General features: G+C 41.2%; 2 protein-coding genes across 9 annotated transcripts in view; one reads left to right on the top strand and one right to left on the bottom strand.

Moving 5' to 3' along the window:
• Positions 1-3,751: 3,751 nt before the first annotated feature.
• p2rx1 (purinergic receptor P2X, ligand-gated ion channel, 1) lies at positions 3,752-14,337 on the top strand. 6 transcript variants are annotated; one of them, XM_086179471.1, is made up of 14 exons: positions 3,752-4,084; positions 6,743-6,887; positions 8,665-8,736; positions 9,013-9,070; positions 10,143-10,230; positions 10,350-10,430; positions 10,894-11,035; positions 11,160-11,305; positions 12,476-12,566; positions 13,060-13,125; positions 13,209-13,304; positions 13,596-13,679; positions 13,794-13,841; positions 13,942-14,337. In XM_086179471.1, the coding sequence occupies exons 1-14, from the start codon at positions 3,948-3,950 to the stop codon at positions 13,945-13,947; spliced, it is 1,260 nt and encodes a 419-aa protein (XP_086035597.1). In that variant the 5' UTR covers positions 3,752-3,947; the 3' UTR covers positions 13,948-14,337. The 6 variants fall into 6 exon arrangements, with proteins under 6 accessions (XP_086035597.1, XP_086035596.1, XP_086035595.1 ...); XM_086179470.1 differs by having other exon boundaries at positions 9,013-9,082; positions 13,797-13,841; XM_086179469.1 differs by having other exon boundaries at positions 9,013-9,082.
• The window catches only part of camkk1a (calcium/calmodulin-dependent protein kinase kinase 1, alpha a), a 61,519-nt gene continuing 57,584 nt past the window's right edge, over positions 13,703-17,637 (bottom strand). For 2 of the 3 annotated variants that reach the window (XM_086179466.1, XM_086179467.1), the window contains exon 17: positions 13,704-17,472. In XM_086179466.1, the coding sequence (XP_086035592.1) occupies positions 17,400-17,472 (73 nt within the window). In that variant the 3' untranslated portion in view covers positions 13,704-17,399. Of the gene's footprint in view, positions 17,473-17,637 lie in introns of all 3 variants that reach the window. The other variant, XM_086179468.1, reaches the window with a different exon arrangement.

The following is a 17,637-nucleotide window of genomic DNA, read 5'->3' as shown; positions in this document are numbered from 1 at the left end:
ATTTACATTCAGAGCCAAGGGGATGAAAGTGTCCTAGAATAAGAGCCAGGTGGCTGACAGTGTCCTAGAATTGCTATCTCTTTGTCATGGTCCAGGCAGTGCAGTGGACGCCTCATCCAACCACGACATGACTCTTGGAAATTCACTACCAAGTTTAAATTTCAGTTTCAGGGATCAATGAGGAATGATGGTCTGCATAACTTGCATTTGGGCATGGGATCATTCTGTGTGGAGTTTGCATGTTCTCCCCATGCCTTCGGGTACTCTGGCTTCTTCCCACCATCCAAAGACATGCGATTGTGGACTAGGCTAACTGAATACTCTAAATTGACCGTAGGTGTGACTGTGAGTGTGAATGGTTGTTCGTCTCTATGTCTTGGCCCTGCGATGGACTGGTGACCTGTCCAGGGTGAACCCCGCTTCTCGCCCGTAGCCACTGGGATAGGCTCCAGCCCCCCGTGACCCTTAACAGGAATAAGCAGAAGAAAATGGATGGATGGATGGATGGATGGATGGATGTCTTTATGGGATGTTCCCACAATTTATTTGAATAAAAGCTGCACTTCCCTTGCTGCAACCTCAGTATCATTCAGTCCTTATTTACTACAAGTCCTCTCTCTGAATAGTCAGTGACAGCCTTGAAGTCTGTCTGATGCTGCACTGTTTAGACAACCTGCACTTTTGTTACATTTTAGCTTTATCTTTAGCTTTGCATTATTGTTACCTCCGTCATCTGCACACGCCTAAATTAACCTTATCCTATCCCATAAAGACATAGGGCAAATCCATATGGTAGCCCAAAATTTTATATCTCCAATAGATCATTATAGAGGTCTTTCTTTTAAATGTCTTTAAAATGCTCAGAAAAATGTTATTATAAATTGGATCGAATTGATTTAATCAAAATCATCATTGGAACTGGATTTTCTGTTTGCGAGATGTAGCATGTCTATGTTACAGAAGGAATAACCAACTGATTAGAAGCATACAGCTGCCAAAAGTCTGAGCCGGGTACTGCCCTGTTGAAATGATGTTTTAACATGAGGACACGCTTTCAGAAACCTTGGAACTAAATGGGTCCAACATCTAACACAGGAAAAGACCTACTAAATTAGATTTTGTAAACTAAAAAAGGTGTGCTTCAGTGAGTTCTTTATCCATTTGGTGAGGATTTTGTACATGTTACCAATGGCCATGACCTTCACCAATGGTCTAATATCGCAATGACTCACTTTCCAAAGGGGTGTGAGGCAACAGTGTCAACTCCTGCATTTGTTATTTGCTGTCTTCATTGAACCATACCACAATCAAACTTGCCACTTTATAAAAAAACAAATGAATAAATAAATCAAAGCCAAAGGAGATCTGGAGGTATCAAAGTTTCTATTTCATTTACTACTAACTTCACCATTTCTAGAACTGTACGGAATCCTAACCCTAATTTATTAGAAATGACATGAACCCAAATAAATGGCTGGACTAACCTGAATAAACTTGGGGCACCTATAGTTAAGGAATTTGCTGACTTGACTTCCCTTTGAGGGGTGAGGCAGCACTTCCTCTTCCTTATCTTTGGCCTTGTTCAGACTGGAGGCAATTCTGATGTATTTCTTCAATCAAGCCTTCTGCTATTCACATTGTTATTTGCACGTAATGAGGTCAGAGGTGTTGTGTCAGACATCGACAACCATCCAACATCTGTGGGGAAAGAGGCTATGAACGATTTAAAACTTGAATCATATTTGAGAATCCAGACTGAGACACATTTGAAGAAATCTGATCGGAATCAGAGTTTAGACCACTTCCAAATGTGGTCTGGATCACACTTTCAAAAATCTGATTCCATGTGATTCGTGGCTGTACACATTTTCTTAAATCAATGTAGATACACACACATGGGACAGTCCTGGTGGAAGTGGCCTTTCCCAATGTTAGACTGACCCCAATGTTCCCTATGTTTCCTATTTATTGCTTTTCCCTGTTAAGCAAATGAGATTCCACTGCATATTAAAAGCTGCATCACCATTATCACCGTGTTTGTGTAGATGTGTGCGTATGAATGTGTGATGATGTCTGTGTGTAAGTATCCATATGTGTGCTATGTATGTGATCCTTTTAAGGATCGTGGGTGGGGGGGTGGAGCCTATCCCAGCGGCTACGGGCGAGATGTGGGGTTCATTCAGGACAGGTCACCAGTCCATCACAGGGCCAACACATAGAGACAAACAACCATTCACACTCACAGTCACACCTACGGTCAATTTAGAGTATCAATCAGCCTCGTCTCCTCTTGATGTCTTTGGACTGTGGGAGGAAGCTGGAGTACCAGAGAGAACCCACGCAGGCACAGGGAGAACATGCAGAGTCCACACAGAAAGATCCTGTGCTTAAGCTGGGGCTCAAATCTGGAACGTTCTTGCTGTGAGGCAACAGCGCTGACCACCGCACCACTGTGCTGCCCCTGTCTTTTTATTACTTTTTTAAAACCTTTTTTTTTTGCTGTGGATTGGTGCTGCTGCCCACATTTGTTTTGCCACCATACGTAATTACAATATGAATGCTTTAGTTAGGAATTAGTTCAAAGCCCTGCTTTGTATATATTACAGTCACACACCCTAATTTCTCAACAGGCTTTTATCTCTGTCTCTTTAAAAAATAGCAGTGTGTGTGTGTGTGTGTGTGTGTGTGTGTGTGTGTGTGTGTGTGTGTGTGTGTGTGTGTGTGTGTGTGTGTGTGTGTGTGTGTGTGTGTGAGTTGGCACACATCACATTGTGTCTATTGGCATTTCAGGTTATAATTCAGATTGTCCTACAGCCTGTTCCTGCAATCCCAGCAAAGTCCTACCAAATCCCACCAAATCCTTGCAATCCTACCAGATTGTCGTTGCCATTTCATGGCAAAGGCCAGTTGAAATTCATACATCTTTGGCTTTAACCAGATTTAGATCTGGATTTTAGATATGATTCCAAAGTAAGATGTTCCATTGCCTAATCTCTGGAGATTAGAAGGCCCTGCTCACAAGTGACAACAACATCCCTGTGATGGGAAACCTTTTATGTAACATTTGTGATATTTCAAACAATTTCAATTACAAATGGAACGGCTCACTTCACCCCATTTGTGTGTTTGCCACTTCCTTTGCTCCAACAATGAAAATAAGAAATGCAAAGCAGCTCACCGGAAGAGATATAGAGAAAAGAGAGAGAGAGAGAGTGAGAAAGATAGAGAAAGAGAGAGAGGTAATCACTGAACCAGGTGAGAAACTGTCTTCTTGTGTGCCCCCACACAAAATAAAGATAAAACATAAGAAGGCTTAATGTCTTCAAATGGTGACGAGAGTAGGCAAACAAGCTGAACTGTGTTTTGAGTGTGAGCATTGACGATGTGGTATCTGTCTCTGTCTATGTATGCAGGAAGAGTGGTGTGGAAATGATAAGGTTCGATTGTGCAAAGAGAGGGGGAGGAGGTCCAGTGTTTGTGTGGCAGCTGTTGAGCCATTGGAACCTACAGGTGCTGAATTCTAAAAAACAAACAAACAAACAAACAAACAAACAACAAAAAACAACCCCAAACCCTCATTGTTTAAAAATGTGCAAAAAAAAATCAAACCCAGATGGAGATAGAATGGATGAAATGCAGCACTGATATGAATGAGAAGATCCTCTAATGTTACAGAGTAAGGAGCCACGGGGGGGGGGGGGGAGAGAGAGAGAGAGAGAGAGAGAGAGAGAGAGAGAGAGGGAGAGGAAGTCCTTCATACAGACAAAGACACACACATACACACACACACAGGACTTTTCTTGAAACGCATAAGACATCCCTTCTGAGACAAGGCAGAGGACGTTTGCCTCTAGTGAGGAAGCGAGGAAGAGGGCGCCAGGAGAAGTTGGGTCTGGGTGTTTCTATGCAAGTTGGGTGAAGAGACCCTCCTCTGTGTGGGTCAGAAGATGAAGAGCCAAATCACCAATGCCCTCTCTGACTTCTTTTTTGAGTATGAGACTCCACGCCAGGTTCTGGTGAGGAACAGGAGGGTGGGGGTGGTGTGCCGTCTGATCCAGCTGGCAGTCCTGGCTTACATTATCGGGTAAGACTAAACCTTTATTTATTTATTTATTTATTTATTTATTTATTTGCTTTCCAGAATGAATCAAGCAGACTTGAGTTTTGGAACATTTGTATGGTCTTGCAAGTTTGGGCTTGCTTGTGATGACACATTGTGATGCTAAGTGACCTCTCCCTGCAAATTCCAACAACTTCCTCCATTCTGGTGCTGCTGCAGGCTGTGATAATGAAGAACAAGATTTACACATCAAATGCGTTGAAAAAAATTAGATGCTTCAGTTGGGAAAACACATTGTTGTATTTGTCAAGTGTGCTACAATTAACTAAAAAAACCAAAAGCCTCGCAGAGGTTCGGAGGATAGGTTGCACTTAGTGTACACTTCTTCAAGTTGAGACAAACACACAGCTGGTTACACACTCGTTACCTCCACCCACTTGCTTTGACATGCAGGATCCATTCACTGGAAATTCACTCTTGGAGAGGGAGAGCTTGTTTTTTTTTCTTCTTCGTAGCACTACATCATCCAGGTTTCTGTTTCAGTTAGTTTGAGCCCACACGGGATGTTTGTGTGTGTGTGTGTGTGTGTGTGTGTGTGTGTGTGTGTGTGTGTGTGTGTGTGTGTGTGTGTGTGTGTGTGTGCGCATACCTCTGAGCAGCAGCACTGGAGGAGATATGCGTGATAAACAGGCTGAGGCATATGCTAACATAGATAACAATCAACTGCTGCCCGGTTCGCTGCCACATGGGGCAGCGAAATGTTACCTTCTGCTGGTGATTTTGATGGCGACCGGAAAATGTGACAGAGAATGACAACTTAAGAACACCTCATCACGCTAAGAGCAAGGTTATCTAAACTAAATTTGAAAAAAAAAAGCAAAGGACAATTTGTTTTACACTTTCTGTGATTCGTATCTTTGCATGGTACAAGTGGAATATATTTGTGGATGAACATCAGAAAAAAGGGAATACTCGCTGTGTCCTTTTTTTGGGGGCATCAAAGCTTCCTGTGGTGACAGACACCTCCCTCCACCTGCCTCTCCTGCCCTCAGAACACATCAAACTGAGTGGTGATGGACACCAGAGGTGTGACCATGAAACCATCTATTTTCTGCTCTTCAGGAATCAACCATGCAGCAGTCTGACAGTCAGATATTTCCGATTTTATTTCATGCTGCAAATTTTAATGCTATTTTTCTTGTAAGAATAAACATTTTATTCAATGCTTTTCTACACTTTTTAATGACTGAATAAATATGATAATATATGAAAAGGGGATGTATCCTTAGCCAGCTACAGTTGAGATTTGCATAATTTTTTTTTCAGAAATCCTCGTTGAATAGCTTTGAATATGTTTCAGAATTTCACCTAAAAATACATCTGTAAACAACGTTTTAAAAAAAAAGGCTATTTAAATAGACAATGTTGCTTGGGGAAATGTTTCATGACTTCTAATTAATTTCTGACTTTTAGGTTCACAAAAATGTTAATCTGCTGTCTGTATTTTTCTGATTATTTGACAGTTGACGATTTTTTAATTCATCTCAACCAAATGAAGACTAATCTCAGCACCGCAGCACAGGGGAAGAAAAAGCCTTCAGCACATCAAGGAGCCTCCCCTCTCCTCTCTGTTCTCCTTCTGTCACCGCAGATACAGATCTCACTTAGACGGCTGTTTTGGAAGATCTCTCCATTATTTCACGCTCATGGGACTCTTTACTCCTTTTATGTGCTCTATTTTCTCCGCACTTCCCCGCTGAATGAAGCTCAGACTCGTATAATTTGATCCAGCTAACTGATAGAGGAGGCGGCTCATTTTATAAACGCCACCTTATTTCTGTTCAGTTATAAAATATGTTTCTTTTCGTCAGTTATGCCTTCATTGTCCAACGGAAAATAACTGTCATACTTTTCAACGAAGGATTTCGAATTGCTTTTCACACCCTATCTTGAATAGTTTTGCACGTAAGTGTGTACGTACTGGACCTGCTGCGTGTGCACAACTGCTGTCACCCATACAGCCCAGCACACCTAAATACATATTTTTCAACACAAATCTGAAATATTAAAGTAATACCCCCACTACACTTTGCCTCTCTAGTACTCACAAATCGGTGTCTTGAGCTCACCAAGATGTTTTGTCACCACTGCGTCTGTTCTTTGTGACTCCAGAATGCAGAGAGAGCCAGCCACGTATATTTCGCTTCAAGTAAATAATGCCCTTAAACAGCGACCCCAGTCAAAAAAACAAAAACAAAAAAACCCCCCAAAAACATCAGTTTCCAAACTGTCTATGGTCTTGGCATTGGCTTGGCACGTCGCATAAAATTTCTGAAACCAACAGAAGATATCAGACAAGTTTAATCCTTCAACTTCCATTTTGACATGAAATGACACAAGAAGTCTTTGTGCTTAACTAGCAGAGAACATTTATGAACATCATCAGCAACACCACCACTTACAGGTGCCTCCATTTCCTCCACCAACTCTTACATGATTTACACGCCATCATTTCACTCTGGGCCGCTTCTTCAAAGGGTGTCTAAACTCTCTCCTGGAAGGCCAAACTTGACAAGCAAACATACAAAATGATACTATGATCACAAGTTCCTCTTCTTGAATATTATTTCAACTGCTGTTGCTGCTCACCTGCTGACTGAGCACTTCCTGTGTCCCGTACAGGTGGGTGTTCATCTACGAGAAGGGCTACCAGACCACAGACACGGCCGTCAGTTCTGTTTTCACCAAAATGAAAGGAGTGGGTTACACCAATGTGAATGGAGAGGAGAGAGTGTGGGATGTAGCTGATTACGTCTTCCCGCCGCAGGTTTGTGACTGGTTGGTTGGATGTTGTCAGATGTTTCCTAACTGGGCATGAATGTGACCATTAGGGTGATGTAAATCTGGGTCTGAGTGAGATATCATCAAGCCAACATCCTCAGTCCATGAAATCAAAGTGTCGGGGTAAATAAAGATCAGGCTGAGCTGGACAAGATCATCAAAACGTTTTGTCTCCAAAAGAGAGATTGAGATTTATCCCGCACTTTAACAGCATCTGTGTCAAATTCATTTAATTCCAGATCCAATCAACAAAAATATACACAGACATTTAATAACTTTAATAAACTGAGCCTGACAGTATTTTGTATTTGCCAACATCAAGGAGCATTTGCTTACCCAAAAAGAATCCGTCTCTTTTAAGACTCGAGCAAACAACCTCTCCAAGACTGACTCTTGTCTAATATAATTCTTTACAGGTAGGCCCGGTTATCTGTGGAAAGTAAACAAAGATGACACAATGACTGTCATGTTTACTGTTAGGTGTGGTTGTGGGCCTTTTTAATTCACAGCAGGTTTGCCACATAGTTTGGTACCATCGACCCCTACGACGCAATGAAAAGACTACTTTAAGGACAATCACATGACTGGATAAAATAAATACACTTAATTTCACAATACCAAGATGTGAGTGAAAAACAGTTCAGTTGTGTTGGACTGAGTGACTGAAGTAGAATGCAACTCCTCCTTTTGTTCTCTGTGTTGTAATTTGATGTAAGGGATGCTGCAGGTTGATATTATAGGAACATCCAGAGGCAAATGGACAGTTTCTATTTTATATGAACGGAGTTCACCCTGGATGGGTCACCAGTCCATCGCAGGGCCATCAGGAGCAATTAGGGGTTCAGTATCTTGCTCAAGGACACTTCAACATGGTCACAGAGGGAAGTGAGGATTGAACCAGCGACCCTTCGGTTGCTAAACGGCCACTCTGCCTCTGGTCCGTGCCACCCCCATCGTTACAACATGAGAAATTAAAAACCCATGAGCTGCGCAACATTCTCCAAAGTTTGCCTAAATTTCAACTCCATTTCGACAACTCTACACTTGTAAAGTTTAAGAAATAACTTCCACCAGAAACAACATGGGGAGGCAACTTCCTAAGAATCGTAAAAGTTGTTGCAGTCAGTTATTGCATCTTCTACACACAAATATTTGAGAAACACTTCCAAAGTGCTTGTGGGTGTTTGTGGGTAGGCTAGGTGCAGTATGTCTCTAGGACCATATTTAGCCAGGATCACATACCTACACACACAGTAGATGTACATTTACAGAGTATTGTATTCAAATCAGATCCTTGATTTGCTTTATTCAGCACTTCCACAGATATCAACCAGCAGCTCTCAATCTGAAAGAAACCTCAGTATTATGCCTTTAAATTCGAGCACCGCTCTGTGCTCGTGTTTTCTGAGTTTCGTCCGAGCAGTGCTTCATGTTCTGAATATGGCCTTTACCATGCCCAAACCGTCATGTTGAGGCAACTTTACTCCTACAGACATTACTCAGGGTACTATCAATGAAGGGCAAGTCTAGACTCAACATTACCCTACAAGCCTGAAAAACCTTGAACAGAACTAGAATGTTAATGTTATTACTGCATTATTACATGATGATTACAAATATATGTGCAGGCAGAAAAAAATCAAAAGTGGACTATAACTCATAACTGCTTGATAAGCTTCCAGTAGAACACTTTATCATCCTTTATTGTGTAAGCTAGTGAGACTAAACCATTTTAACACATTTCTTCTCTGAATCCTCAACAGGGAGACTCATCTTTTGTGGTGATGACCAACTACATTATAACTGAGGGTCAGCGTATGGGGAAGTGTCCAGAGGTAGGTGAAAACTCTCCCTCACTTTCTCTGTGTTTACCCCTTCAAACTCAGCTGTAAACACTTCCATAAATAGTCAAACAGAAACTGGGCCTCATTCCAAGACTGCTTCTGTAATTGGTAATTGTCTGGGATCCAAACACCAAACAAGTTTGCTATCATTTTGCTCTGCTTGTATCACAGTTGTCGAAACACATTAAGAGCAGCAAAACATCACAACAAATGTTTTCAGCACTTGGTTTTGTACACACACTGACCCAAGCCCCTTGTGTCCACCAGCTCCACAGCAAGCACAACTGTAGCTCAGATGCCGACTGTGAAGGAGGGAGTTTCAAACGTACGGGACATGGTAAATCCTGACGGCTGACAGTGTGTGACCACAGCAGTCCTCACTGAGTACCGTCTGTCTGCGGACAAACAGCACATCTTTGGCTTTTCTTATCTTGTTTGGTTTCGCTGGAGACGTAAGACCTTCTCAAACTTCTTTAAGCCGTCTCAGACTTTATGACACTGATGATGTTAAGGATATAGAACAGTTTGTTTGCAAAATGGGCTGTGGCATTGGAGAACTTTAGATGGACTCACACGAATGAAAACTAATGTGACTCATCATTGGTAAACATTTGATTCATGCATTGCTCTTGTTCAGCACTGAGAAAAGAAAGATTAAAATCAACAATCGAAGTCTTTGCAACCAAGCATTGTGTGCCTTTGGATCTTGAAAAGCAGTGAAGCATGCAAGTAAAACTCTGCCTTAAGCCACGCAAACGCATATGAGCTGCCATTAAGCACACATGGACACTGAAAACAAATAGCCATGGAGACAAGAGCTGTTTTACTAGCTCCAAACATACGGTATCATCAGCGAGTTCAAAGAGCAGTTACATAAACCTATTGTCCGCCATCTGCAGGCTTCAATATGAAGCCTTTCAAGTTCTCTAGATCCCACATCCATTTAAATAAGAGCAGAGTTAGATGAAGCTTTAGATCCGTCGCTTTCAGTCCAGTCAAATTCATCAGGAGGTGCCAGTGTGTCGTGGGATGCAGAGCTCTTTTGATGTGCTAGAAAAGTCAACATAGTGTTTACCCCAGTGGCTCTACTGAAGTGACCAAAAGTCTGCTAGAGAACTGCCTGCGGATTCATAGGATGAGAAAAAGTGGCACCAGCACAGCTAATCGCCAATGTTAGCATCTGGCTGATGTAAAGAAAAACGGGGAGATCAGCATTTGCTTGGCCTCGTTTCCAGTGCGGTTACTGCTGATGCTAATCAAAGATAAGAGGAGGCAGGAAATGTTTAGATGAAACGTTAAAGCCTACCTCAACTCTTTCCTGCTCTTAGAACGTTTTTCTTGATTTTTTTTTCTCCACTTGTATCTAATGATGAACTCTAATGTACTTCTACTTCAAGGAAAAATGACTGGAGTGTGTTTGAATGATAGCAGATCCTGTGAAGTTTTGGCTTGGTGCCCTGTTGAGAATGACCACAACATACCAAAGTATGTGTGCACTCTGAATTATTTTCATGCATGTGACCATTATGTGTTATTTATCTTAAAAAGACAAAAACAATTATCACCAGTGAGAATTTATGCAGCTCTCTCTTGCGTGCCTCCAGCCCTCCCCTGTTGATGTCTGCAGAGAACTACACGCTCTTCATCAAAAACTCTGTCACCTTCCCTTTATTTGGAGTCACAAGGTGACCGACTACATTCATGTTGATTTCCAATTATTAACAGTTGCTACTGAGACAAAATCTACGAGCAATCTGATTTTACATATCATCACCCGCTTAAAATAATTGCCAAAGTCATTTTTTTGGACAATTTTTCCCACTAAAACAACTCCTTATGATGCTTTATCTCCAGTTTTTTTGTGTTTTCTGAAAAACTTGACAAAAATGACTTCGGCGATTATTTCAAGAAGGCAACGATAAGTCGCTAAAGATCAGCTGTATTCATAATGATGGTAAATGTTACAAGGAGAGGAGAGAAACTCAGACCAAAGGAATGACAGAGGATTTACAGTGCATAATATTTCTACTCAATAGTTGAACCAAAATAAGAAATACCAAGATAAGTTCAGCTGTTATAGTGTCACACGTCATTTTATCCAGCTGACACAGTAACTTTACCCTCAATAACAGTCAGCTTTGTTTGCAGGAGTAACCTGGTGGAGGGTGTTGATTCTGGATACATCAGAAAATGCCTTCATGATCCCGAGGAGGCTCCGCTTTGTCCCATATTCAAACTGGGGGACATCGTCAAATTCTCTGGCTTCAATTTTGAAGAAATAGCAAGAGAGGTGAGGTTTCGTCATGTTTATTCAATCAACATGAACAGGATTGGACTGCTTCGTTGTGTGTAATCACATCTGTGTGTGTATTCTTTCTGTTCTCCTACCTGCATTGTGTTTTATGTCCTGACAGGGAGGGGCTATTGGTATTGTGGTTGACTGGACATGTAACTTTGATGTGGATGTAAAACACTGTAAACCAAAGTACAACTTCCATGGCCTGTATGGAAACCCTGCAGTGAAAGACGAGGCCAAAGCGTCTTATGGCTACAACTTCAGGTACAAATCCCGGATGACAATAACTTTATGTAACTAATGCAGAAACACAGTCAGTTCACCAAACAAAGTTTCACTTTAAATATAAATTTTTAAGAGAGTCATAACCACAGTACGACAGTGTGTGTGTGTATGTGTGTGTGTGTGTGTGTGTGTGTGTGTGTGTGTGTGTGTGTGTGTGTGTGTGTGTTTGTGTGCGTGGTTGGGCTGTTACAATGTAAAAGTTAGAAAATAGTTGTTAGGCTTTTCACAACTGGGAATAAAAATTTTCTGTAATGTGTACTTTTCACCCATCCACTCTCTGGGGGGCTGGAGCCTATCCCAGATGACATTGGGTGAGAGGCGAGGTTCACCCTGGACGGGTCACCAGTCTGTCGCAGGGCCATCAGGAGCAATTAGGGGCTCAGTACCTGCTCAAGGATATTTTGACATGGTTAGCGGGGAAAGTGAGGATTGAACCGGCGACCCTTTGGTTGCTAGATGGCCACTCTACCCCAAAGCCATGCCGCCCCTTTTACTTTTCACAATTAAAATGATTCAACATTATTTTTTAACAATTTGATAAAGGATCAGAAGTGTCTGAATTTATCTTTAAAAGCTGTATGTAACCTGGAAGCAATTAGCTTTCCTCCGTCAGAATTTAACAGTTGCAACCAGCAGAGCCCTCTAATGAACTTATTATATCTTATATATCTTATAGCAACAATGTCACATATTAAAGTCATTTTTTTAAGCTCTGGCTGGTTAATTTTGTTCTCTTGGTTCTTTTTCCAGTACTAGATTTTGGACTTCTTTCTAAGCTAATAACCTTGCTGGGTGCAATAAGTAAAATGCTCCTGGAGGTTTGAAACTGTTTCACATGCACTGTCTCCTCAACGTCTGTCTTTTTGCCATGTTGATCTGCATTCATTGGCTAACGAATGTCACTACTAAATACTGTAACTGTTCTTTTGAAATTTCTGTCCAGTACTTAGCATCATACTGTCTTTGGCTGGTCTGAAATGAACTTGATATTGCCCTGCTTCAGTTAGTAGAAATGACTTAGGGGCCTTGCTTCCTGCAGAAATGTCATCTTCAAGTTCCAAATTCAAATGGATGAAAGAGAATATGCAGGAAATATGATATAATACTTTGACAAACACATTGTAACATACTGTCCATGTTTAATCTCAGGTTCGCTAAGCATTATTTGGAGGACAAGATACAGAAAAGAACCCTTCTCAAAGTGTTTGGCATCAGGATAGATATCATTGTGCAGTCGCTGGTAAGTTTAATTAGAGGTATTACAGTGATACTCTGCCTAGAAAGAGTATTTTGCCTGTCAAGTACTCACAGGTGTATAGGCCTCTTTGTGACTCTGGAATGCAGAAGGAGCTAACCGCGTATATTTAGCTCAAAGCTAATGGCAACTCAAATCCCACAACTACAGCAAAACTGCCCAAAAATCCCCATTTAGAAACTCCTACTTGCATCATCCAGTGTCATACATGTCTTTTTTAAATCCCTCCCCCTGAAACTCAACACTTCGATTCAACCTAAAGACAAACAAATATAACATTTCCATGGCATAACACACCATTAGCTTCAAGCTAAATATTTGGGGCTGCCTCCGTCTGAATTCTGCAGTTACACGCAAATGATTCAGGAGGGAAAGAACTATTTGTGAGAACTTGAAAGGCATAATACGCTTATTTGGGTGTATCGCTTTAATGTCTTGACAAGGAAAATTTGGGTCACTGGCATTTTGTCTTTAACAGGCAAGAAAATTTGACATCATCCCAACACTGACTGCTATAGGGTCTGGAGTGGGCATTTTTGGAGTGGTATGTTCTGGCACGAGACTGATTTCTCTATTGTGTACTTTGCATAGAAACTAATTTAAGAGACATTTCTATGTGTGTTTCAGGCAACGGTAGTCTGTGACTTGGTGCTGCTGTATTTGCTACCAAAAAGAGAATTTTACAAGAATATGAAATTCAAATATACAGAGTCACACATTCAGGTAAGATGTGTCTTATCAACTGGATTCCGCCACAGATAATGTGTACAATCAGTTTGAACACAAGATGGCAGCAGCGAAACATCTAACAGTCCATGCAGACATCAACAACTTTGAATGTGTGTGTGTGTGTGTGCGTGTGATACATATGTCAGCCATGTTTCCCACTTCCCAACTATTTTTGGCTACATGTCTAGTAATAGCCATTCCAAATTAAAGCTAAACCATCCCCACATCCCATACAGACAGCTTCCTGCCTTTAACTGAAATAGGTAGAACATTTTGTATTTGCAGCCTGACAGCGAGTCGCTTGGTTTAGACTCAAGCATCTATTACACCCTTGACGCAAAAGCAAGACAAGGCCAAGACCGGTCAAATGTGAGTGAAAGAAGTCCAGAAGTAGAGTAGATTCAGCATCTGTCATGTGATGATGAGGAGAGTCCATTTGAACAACAAAAGACATCTAAACTCCTGCTTTTCACTTGTATGTAGCAGGACCCTGACTCCGAGGCAGGCAGCACAGAAACAAATGTTTCTAAAGTGAGTTATCTGTCTGATTCTTACAATAACCCATTATAATTCTCCCTGTATCTGTCAACTTCAATGACCTCTGCCTGTTTGTACTGCTATTCCTGTGCAGAAGTGACCACGTTGTTTGGAAGTGTACAGCAGCCTTCAAATAGACCCTGCAAGACAACACACGATCTATTAACTCTGGGGACTGGAACACACAACCTTCTGTTTCGTCACTTTGATCTCTTTTCGATCTTCGACAGAATTCATAACTGACAATATTCTCACTCACTTCCACTCAGAAAACCACCTTGAGTGAACCATAAATAGATCTGCTGAGGGTATGCGCCTTTACTTGGGTTAAAAATCCACCTCTCATCTTCGTAAAGGCACCTCAGTATAGTCCACTGCCTGTTGCTATCACTACCAATGCAAGAAATACATCTATCATAATTGGATGTGCTGCTGTCAGAGTGAATCATCCCTCATGTGAACCCTATGATATGAGATGCAATACAATAAAAGATGTATAAAATTATTCATGTGTTTTGTCTGTCAAACAGCGAAAAGGCAACATGAGTCAGGTTGTCTTTTTTATTATCTGTGATGTCCAGGTGTACAAAAAGCATGCAAAAAATAGCTTTTTATATTTATATTGTTACATATTTACATCATAACAATTTCATTCCATACGGGTGTGCCATGCTTCTGTTTATGTATGTGACAAAGGCCATTCATAGAAAAGCACAAGACAACACAGAGACAGCAGGCACCTGCAGCACACATATCAGGACAGTCACGTACAGTTAATACAAAGATGCAAGATAGACCTCTTTGACTGGATATTATATACACTCTTCCACAGTCTTAGTCTTGTTCCTGGAACAGCAGCGCTAAGCTTGAGGACACTAAGAATGAGGACCTCCCTGCCAAGGCTTCACAAACAGAAGAATTAAAGTTAGAAGATTTCACATGGGTTGTGTGCATCAAAAGTTCTACAACCAATCACGACCACCATGTAGCGTGCACGTGTTACAGGCCATCTGCACCAAGAACAATAACTCCAAGTATCCACATATGGTTGTTCCTGGGATGGAGGATGGTAGGTTCCACACAACTGTACTGACAGTATGGGCTCCACCATCCCATTCACTTGAGCTAGAACAATAATTAAAACCCTAAATGTATTATTGTTGCAGTTATCATCTTTTGTGTGGACAGTCCTTAAGGTCTTTCTACCCGGCTGGACTGAGAAGAGTCAAATGTGACCTCTAGAATTGGGAACCATTCACATTTGAGGCAATACTGGTACCAGTACCTGCACACAACACTTTTTCTGGTACTTGACTTCGTCAAAGCAGAAGTTGCTGTTTTTTTTAACGTGACAAATCTTGACTGTTGCTGCCAGTGGTTCAGACGAGTGTTGATTCAAGATAGTAAAAATATTATAAACCTGTCAACCTACCCAGCAAAAAAAAAAGGAAAAAAAAGAAGAAGAAGCTCAGTTTCCTCTCACATGCCCAATGAGCAACTTAAGTTTGGTACCTGACCCTACTGACCTGTCTATGCAGTAGTGCCACCTTTAGACAGTCCCCTTAAAAAAAGACGGCGAAGTCAGAGTTCATACAATCTGTGCATCTAAATGTGGTGGCACCTTTTGTTCAGGGGACAATCAGAATAATTCAATAAAATGTGTTAATGTACTGAGGAACGAGGACAGAAAGAGCTCATCCTTAAAAGAAAGACAATTAAATGAGAATAAGCATTGAAGAGACTGTTATACAAGGTTTCATCTCCCTGGTGAAGATCCTGAATGACAGCGAGCTGCTCCTCCCCCTCCTGGTGATGAACAGATTTACAGAACCCAAACCTGCCTTGCCTCAATTATACAACCTCTACAAATCTACTGGTCTCAAACAACCTCACCACTGCAGCAGTAAATAGAACAAGTTCAAATGGAAACACATTGGAGTTTCTTTGTAAAAAAAACAAAAAAACTCAACTAGCTAACAAACAAGTGACAAAGAAGATCGATACCTGGGAGTCACCAAGCAAAAAGACAGTAAATATGATCTTTTACAGGTGGTTTTGTGCAATGTTGCATGGCCCACATGTAGCAGTTGTGTTGTACATAAAGTAATGTAAAGTGCAAGGTAGTTTTTTTTAGTTTCAACACAGATGAATAGCAAACACAGATCATAGGATGAACAGCCTGAGTGCTCAGTATCGCACCAGTGATGACAACAATAATGTCCTCACAAACACACAAATGTAAAGCCAGCAACACAGGAATAACATAGAATAACGTAACCATTTCATATTATTTGGTTCAAACGATTCACTGAGTGTTAACCTGTCATGAATCTGTCTCAATTATGTCATCCTCACATCCACAAAAAGAACATTAATGATTGAACCTTAAATTCAAGCTGCATATACCGACATAATTCAATTAAAGACAAGAATGGGTCTTATACAAACAGAACAAGAAAATAAGAAGAGATGGAAAGCTTTACATTGTGGAGTTCCCACTTGATGACAAGGTTAATGATCCAAAGTCGATAGTTTTGATGCGTGAAGTTCCTGCTTCTTTGAACAAAAATCCGTTCCTGTTTGTTCTCCGCACTTTACCTTTGACTGGAGGACACTGAGGCTGGGGTGAGCAGAGGTGATACAGCCATGCCAGGGACCACATTTGAGAGGATGGTAGGTTTTGTTATTGCCATTCAAACGCTCCTTCTCACCGCAGTTCTCTGCCTGCCAGTATGTTTTCATTCAAGGGCTGATGCACCAGCTCAGTGCAGGGGATCAAGAATAAGATCTAAATTATTTAAAGGTTTATGTGAGTGTGTAGCAGTATGGAGCTGGAAACAAAAATAACCCACTGATTTAGGTTTTTTTCTCAACTTGGCCAAAAAATCTTCAATGGCAAACAAGAAATAATCCTAATAAAACTTTATGAGTATTTGTAGTAGGAATTGCAGTGAGGCAAAGTCACTACTTAAAAGTACATTTTTCTGCAAAAGCACTCATTAAATTCAGGGACTAAGATTATTACGCAAGAGAGTTTCCCACACCCATCACTGAAAAACATTCTGCGCCTGTCACAGTAACTGTCACATCAAATCCAACTCAGGAGGAGAATAGAAAAGACCAGACAAACGACATATAAAAGAGTAGAAAGAAAAAGACCAAGCTTGAAATAACCACCGACAAAATGCTCATACTTTTGTCTCTTTCCCACCACAATAATTTTCACTTGTTAATGATCCATAAAATCAGCTTATGGCTCCACTGATGCCAGTCACAATTATACAGGGTTAGCAAGTTGAGACAAATAAGATTGTAGATCAAACCCGGTGTTCAGAAACAGCACATCGAAGAAGGAAAATCAGTGAATCAGTTACTCTGTGGCCAGCAGGAAGTGCGAACAAAAGCGAGCCAGAATGTTAACACATATCAGCATCCTTGAGTCTCCTCAGTGTGTAGAACTGGTTGTGTAATGTGAAGGATGTGTGGGCAAAGCGACAAGCACACAGTGGTTCAAGAAAAGACACAAGGAGGACTTCAGAGGGTCTATAAGACTCAGGAGGAGGGCTCATCTTCATGCAGGTCCTCCAGCTCTCCTTCTCTTGGTCCATCTCCTGTGCTGCTCTTTCTGAAAGAAGCAATGCAACAAAGACAGAAAGAGGCACAGTGAGGATGTCATACTGTTAATGCTTTCTCTACCAAAGCAAGAGGACAACTCTGTAAGGTTGCGTCATGGATGGTCAACACACAACGATATGACACAGCTAGATGAGAGCTGCAGGGAAGTGACAGT

This window comes from Aulostomus chinensis, chromosome 15 (genome assembly GCF_037954235.1).
Source record: "Aulostomus chinensis isolate RoL2024-O1b breed Wild chromosome 15, RoL_Achi_v1.0, whole genome shotgun sequence".
In the NCBI taxonomy this organism is placed as follows: domain Eukaryota; kingdom Metazoa; phylum Chordata; class Actinopteri; order Syngnathiformes; family Aulostomidae; genus Aulostomus; species Aulostomus chinensis.
Note: the sequence above shows the minus strand (reverse complement) of the source record. Positions and strands in the feature narration are given on the sequence as shown.

Excerpts from the sequence above, each read along its gene's own strand:
- p2rx1 (XM_086179469.1), top strand. The coding sequence starts at position 3,948 with ATGAAGAGCCAAATCACCAATGCCCTCTCTGACTTCTTTTTTGAGTAT. Across the intron at positions 6,888-8,664 it reads ATTACGTCTTCCCGCCGCAG|GGAGACTCATCTTTTGTGGT; the intron begins GTTTGTGACTGG and ends AATCCTCAACAG. Across the intron at positions 10,231-10,349 it reads AATGACCACAACATACCAAA|CCCTCCCCTGTTGATGTCTG; the intron begins GTATGTGTGCAC and ends GCGTGCCTCCAG.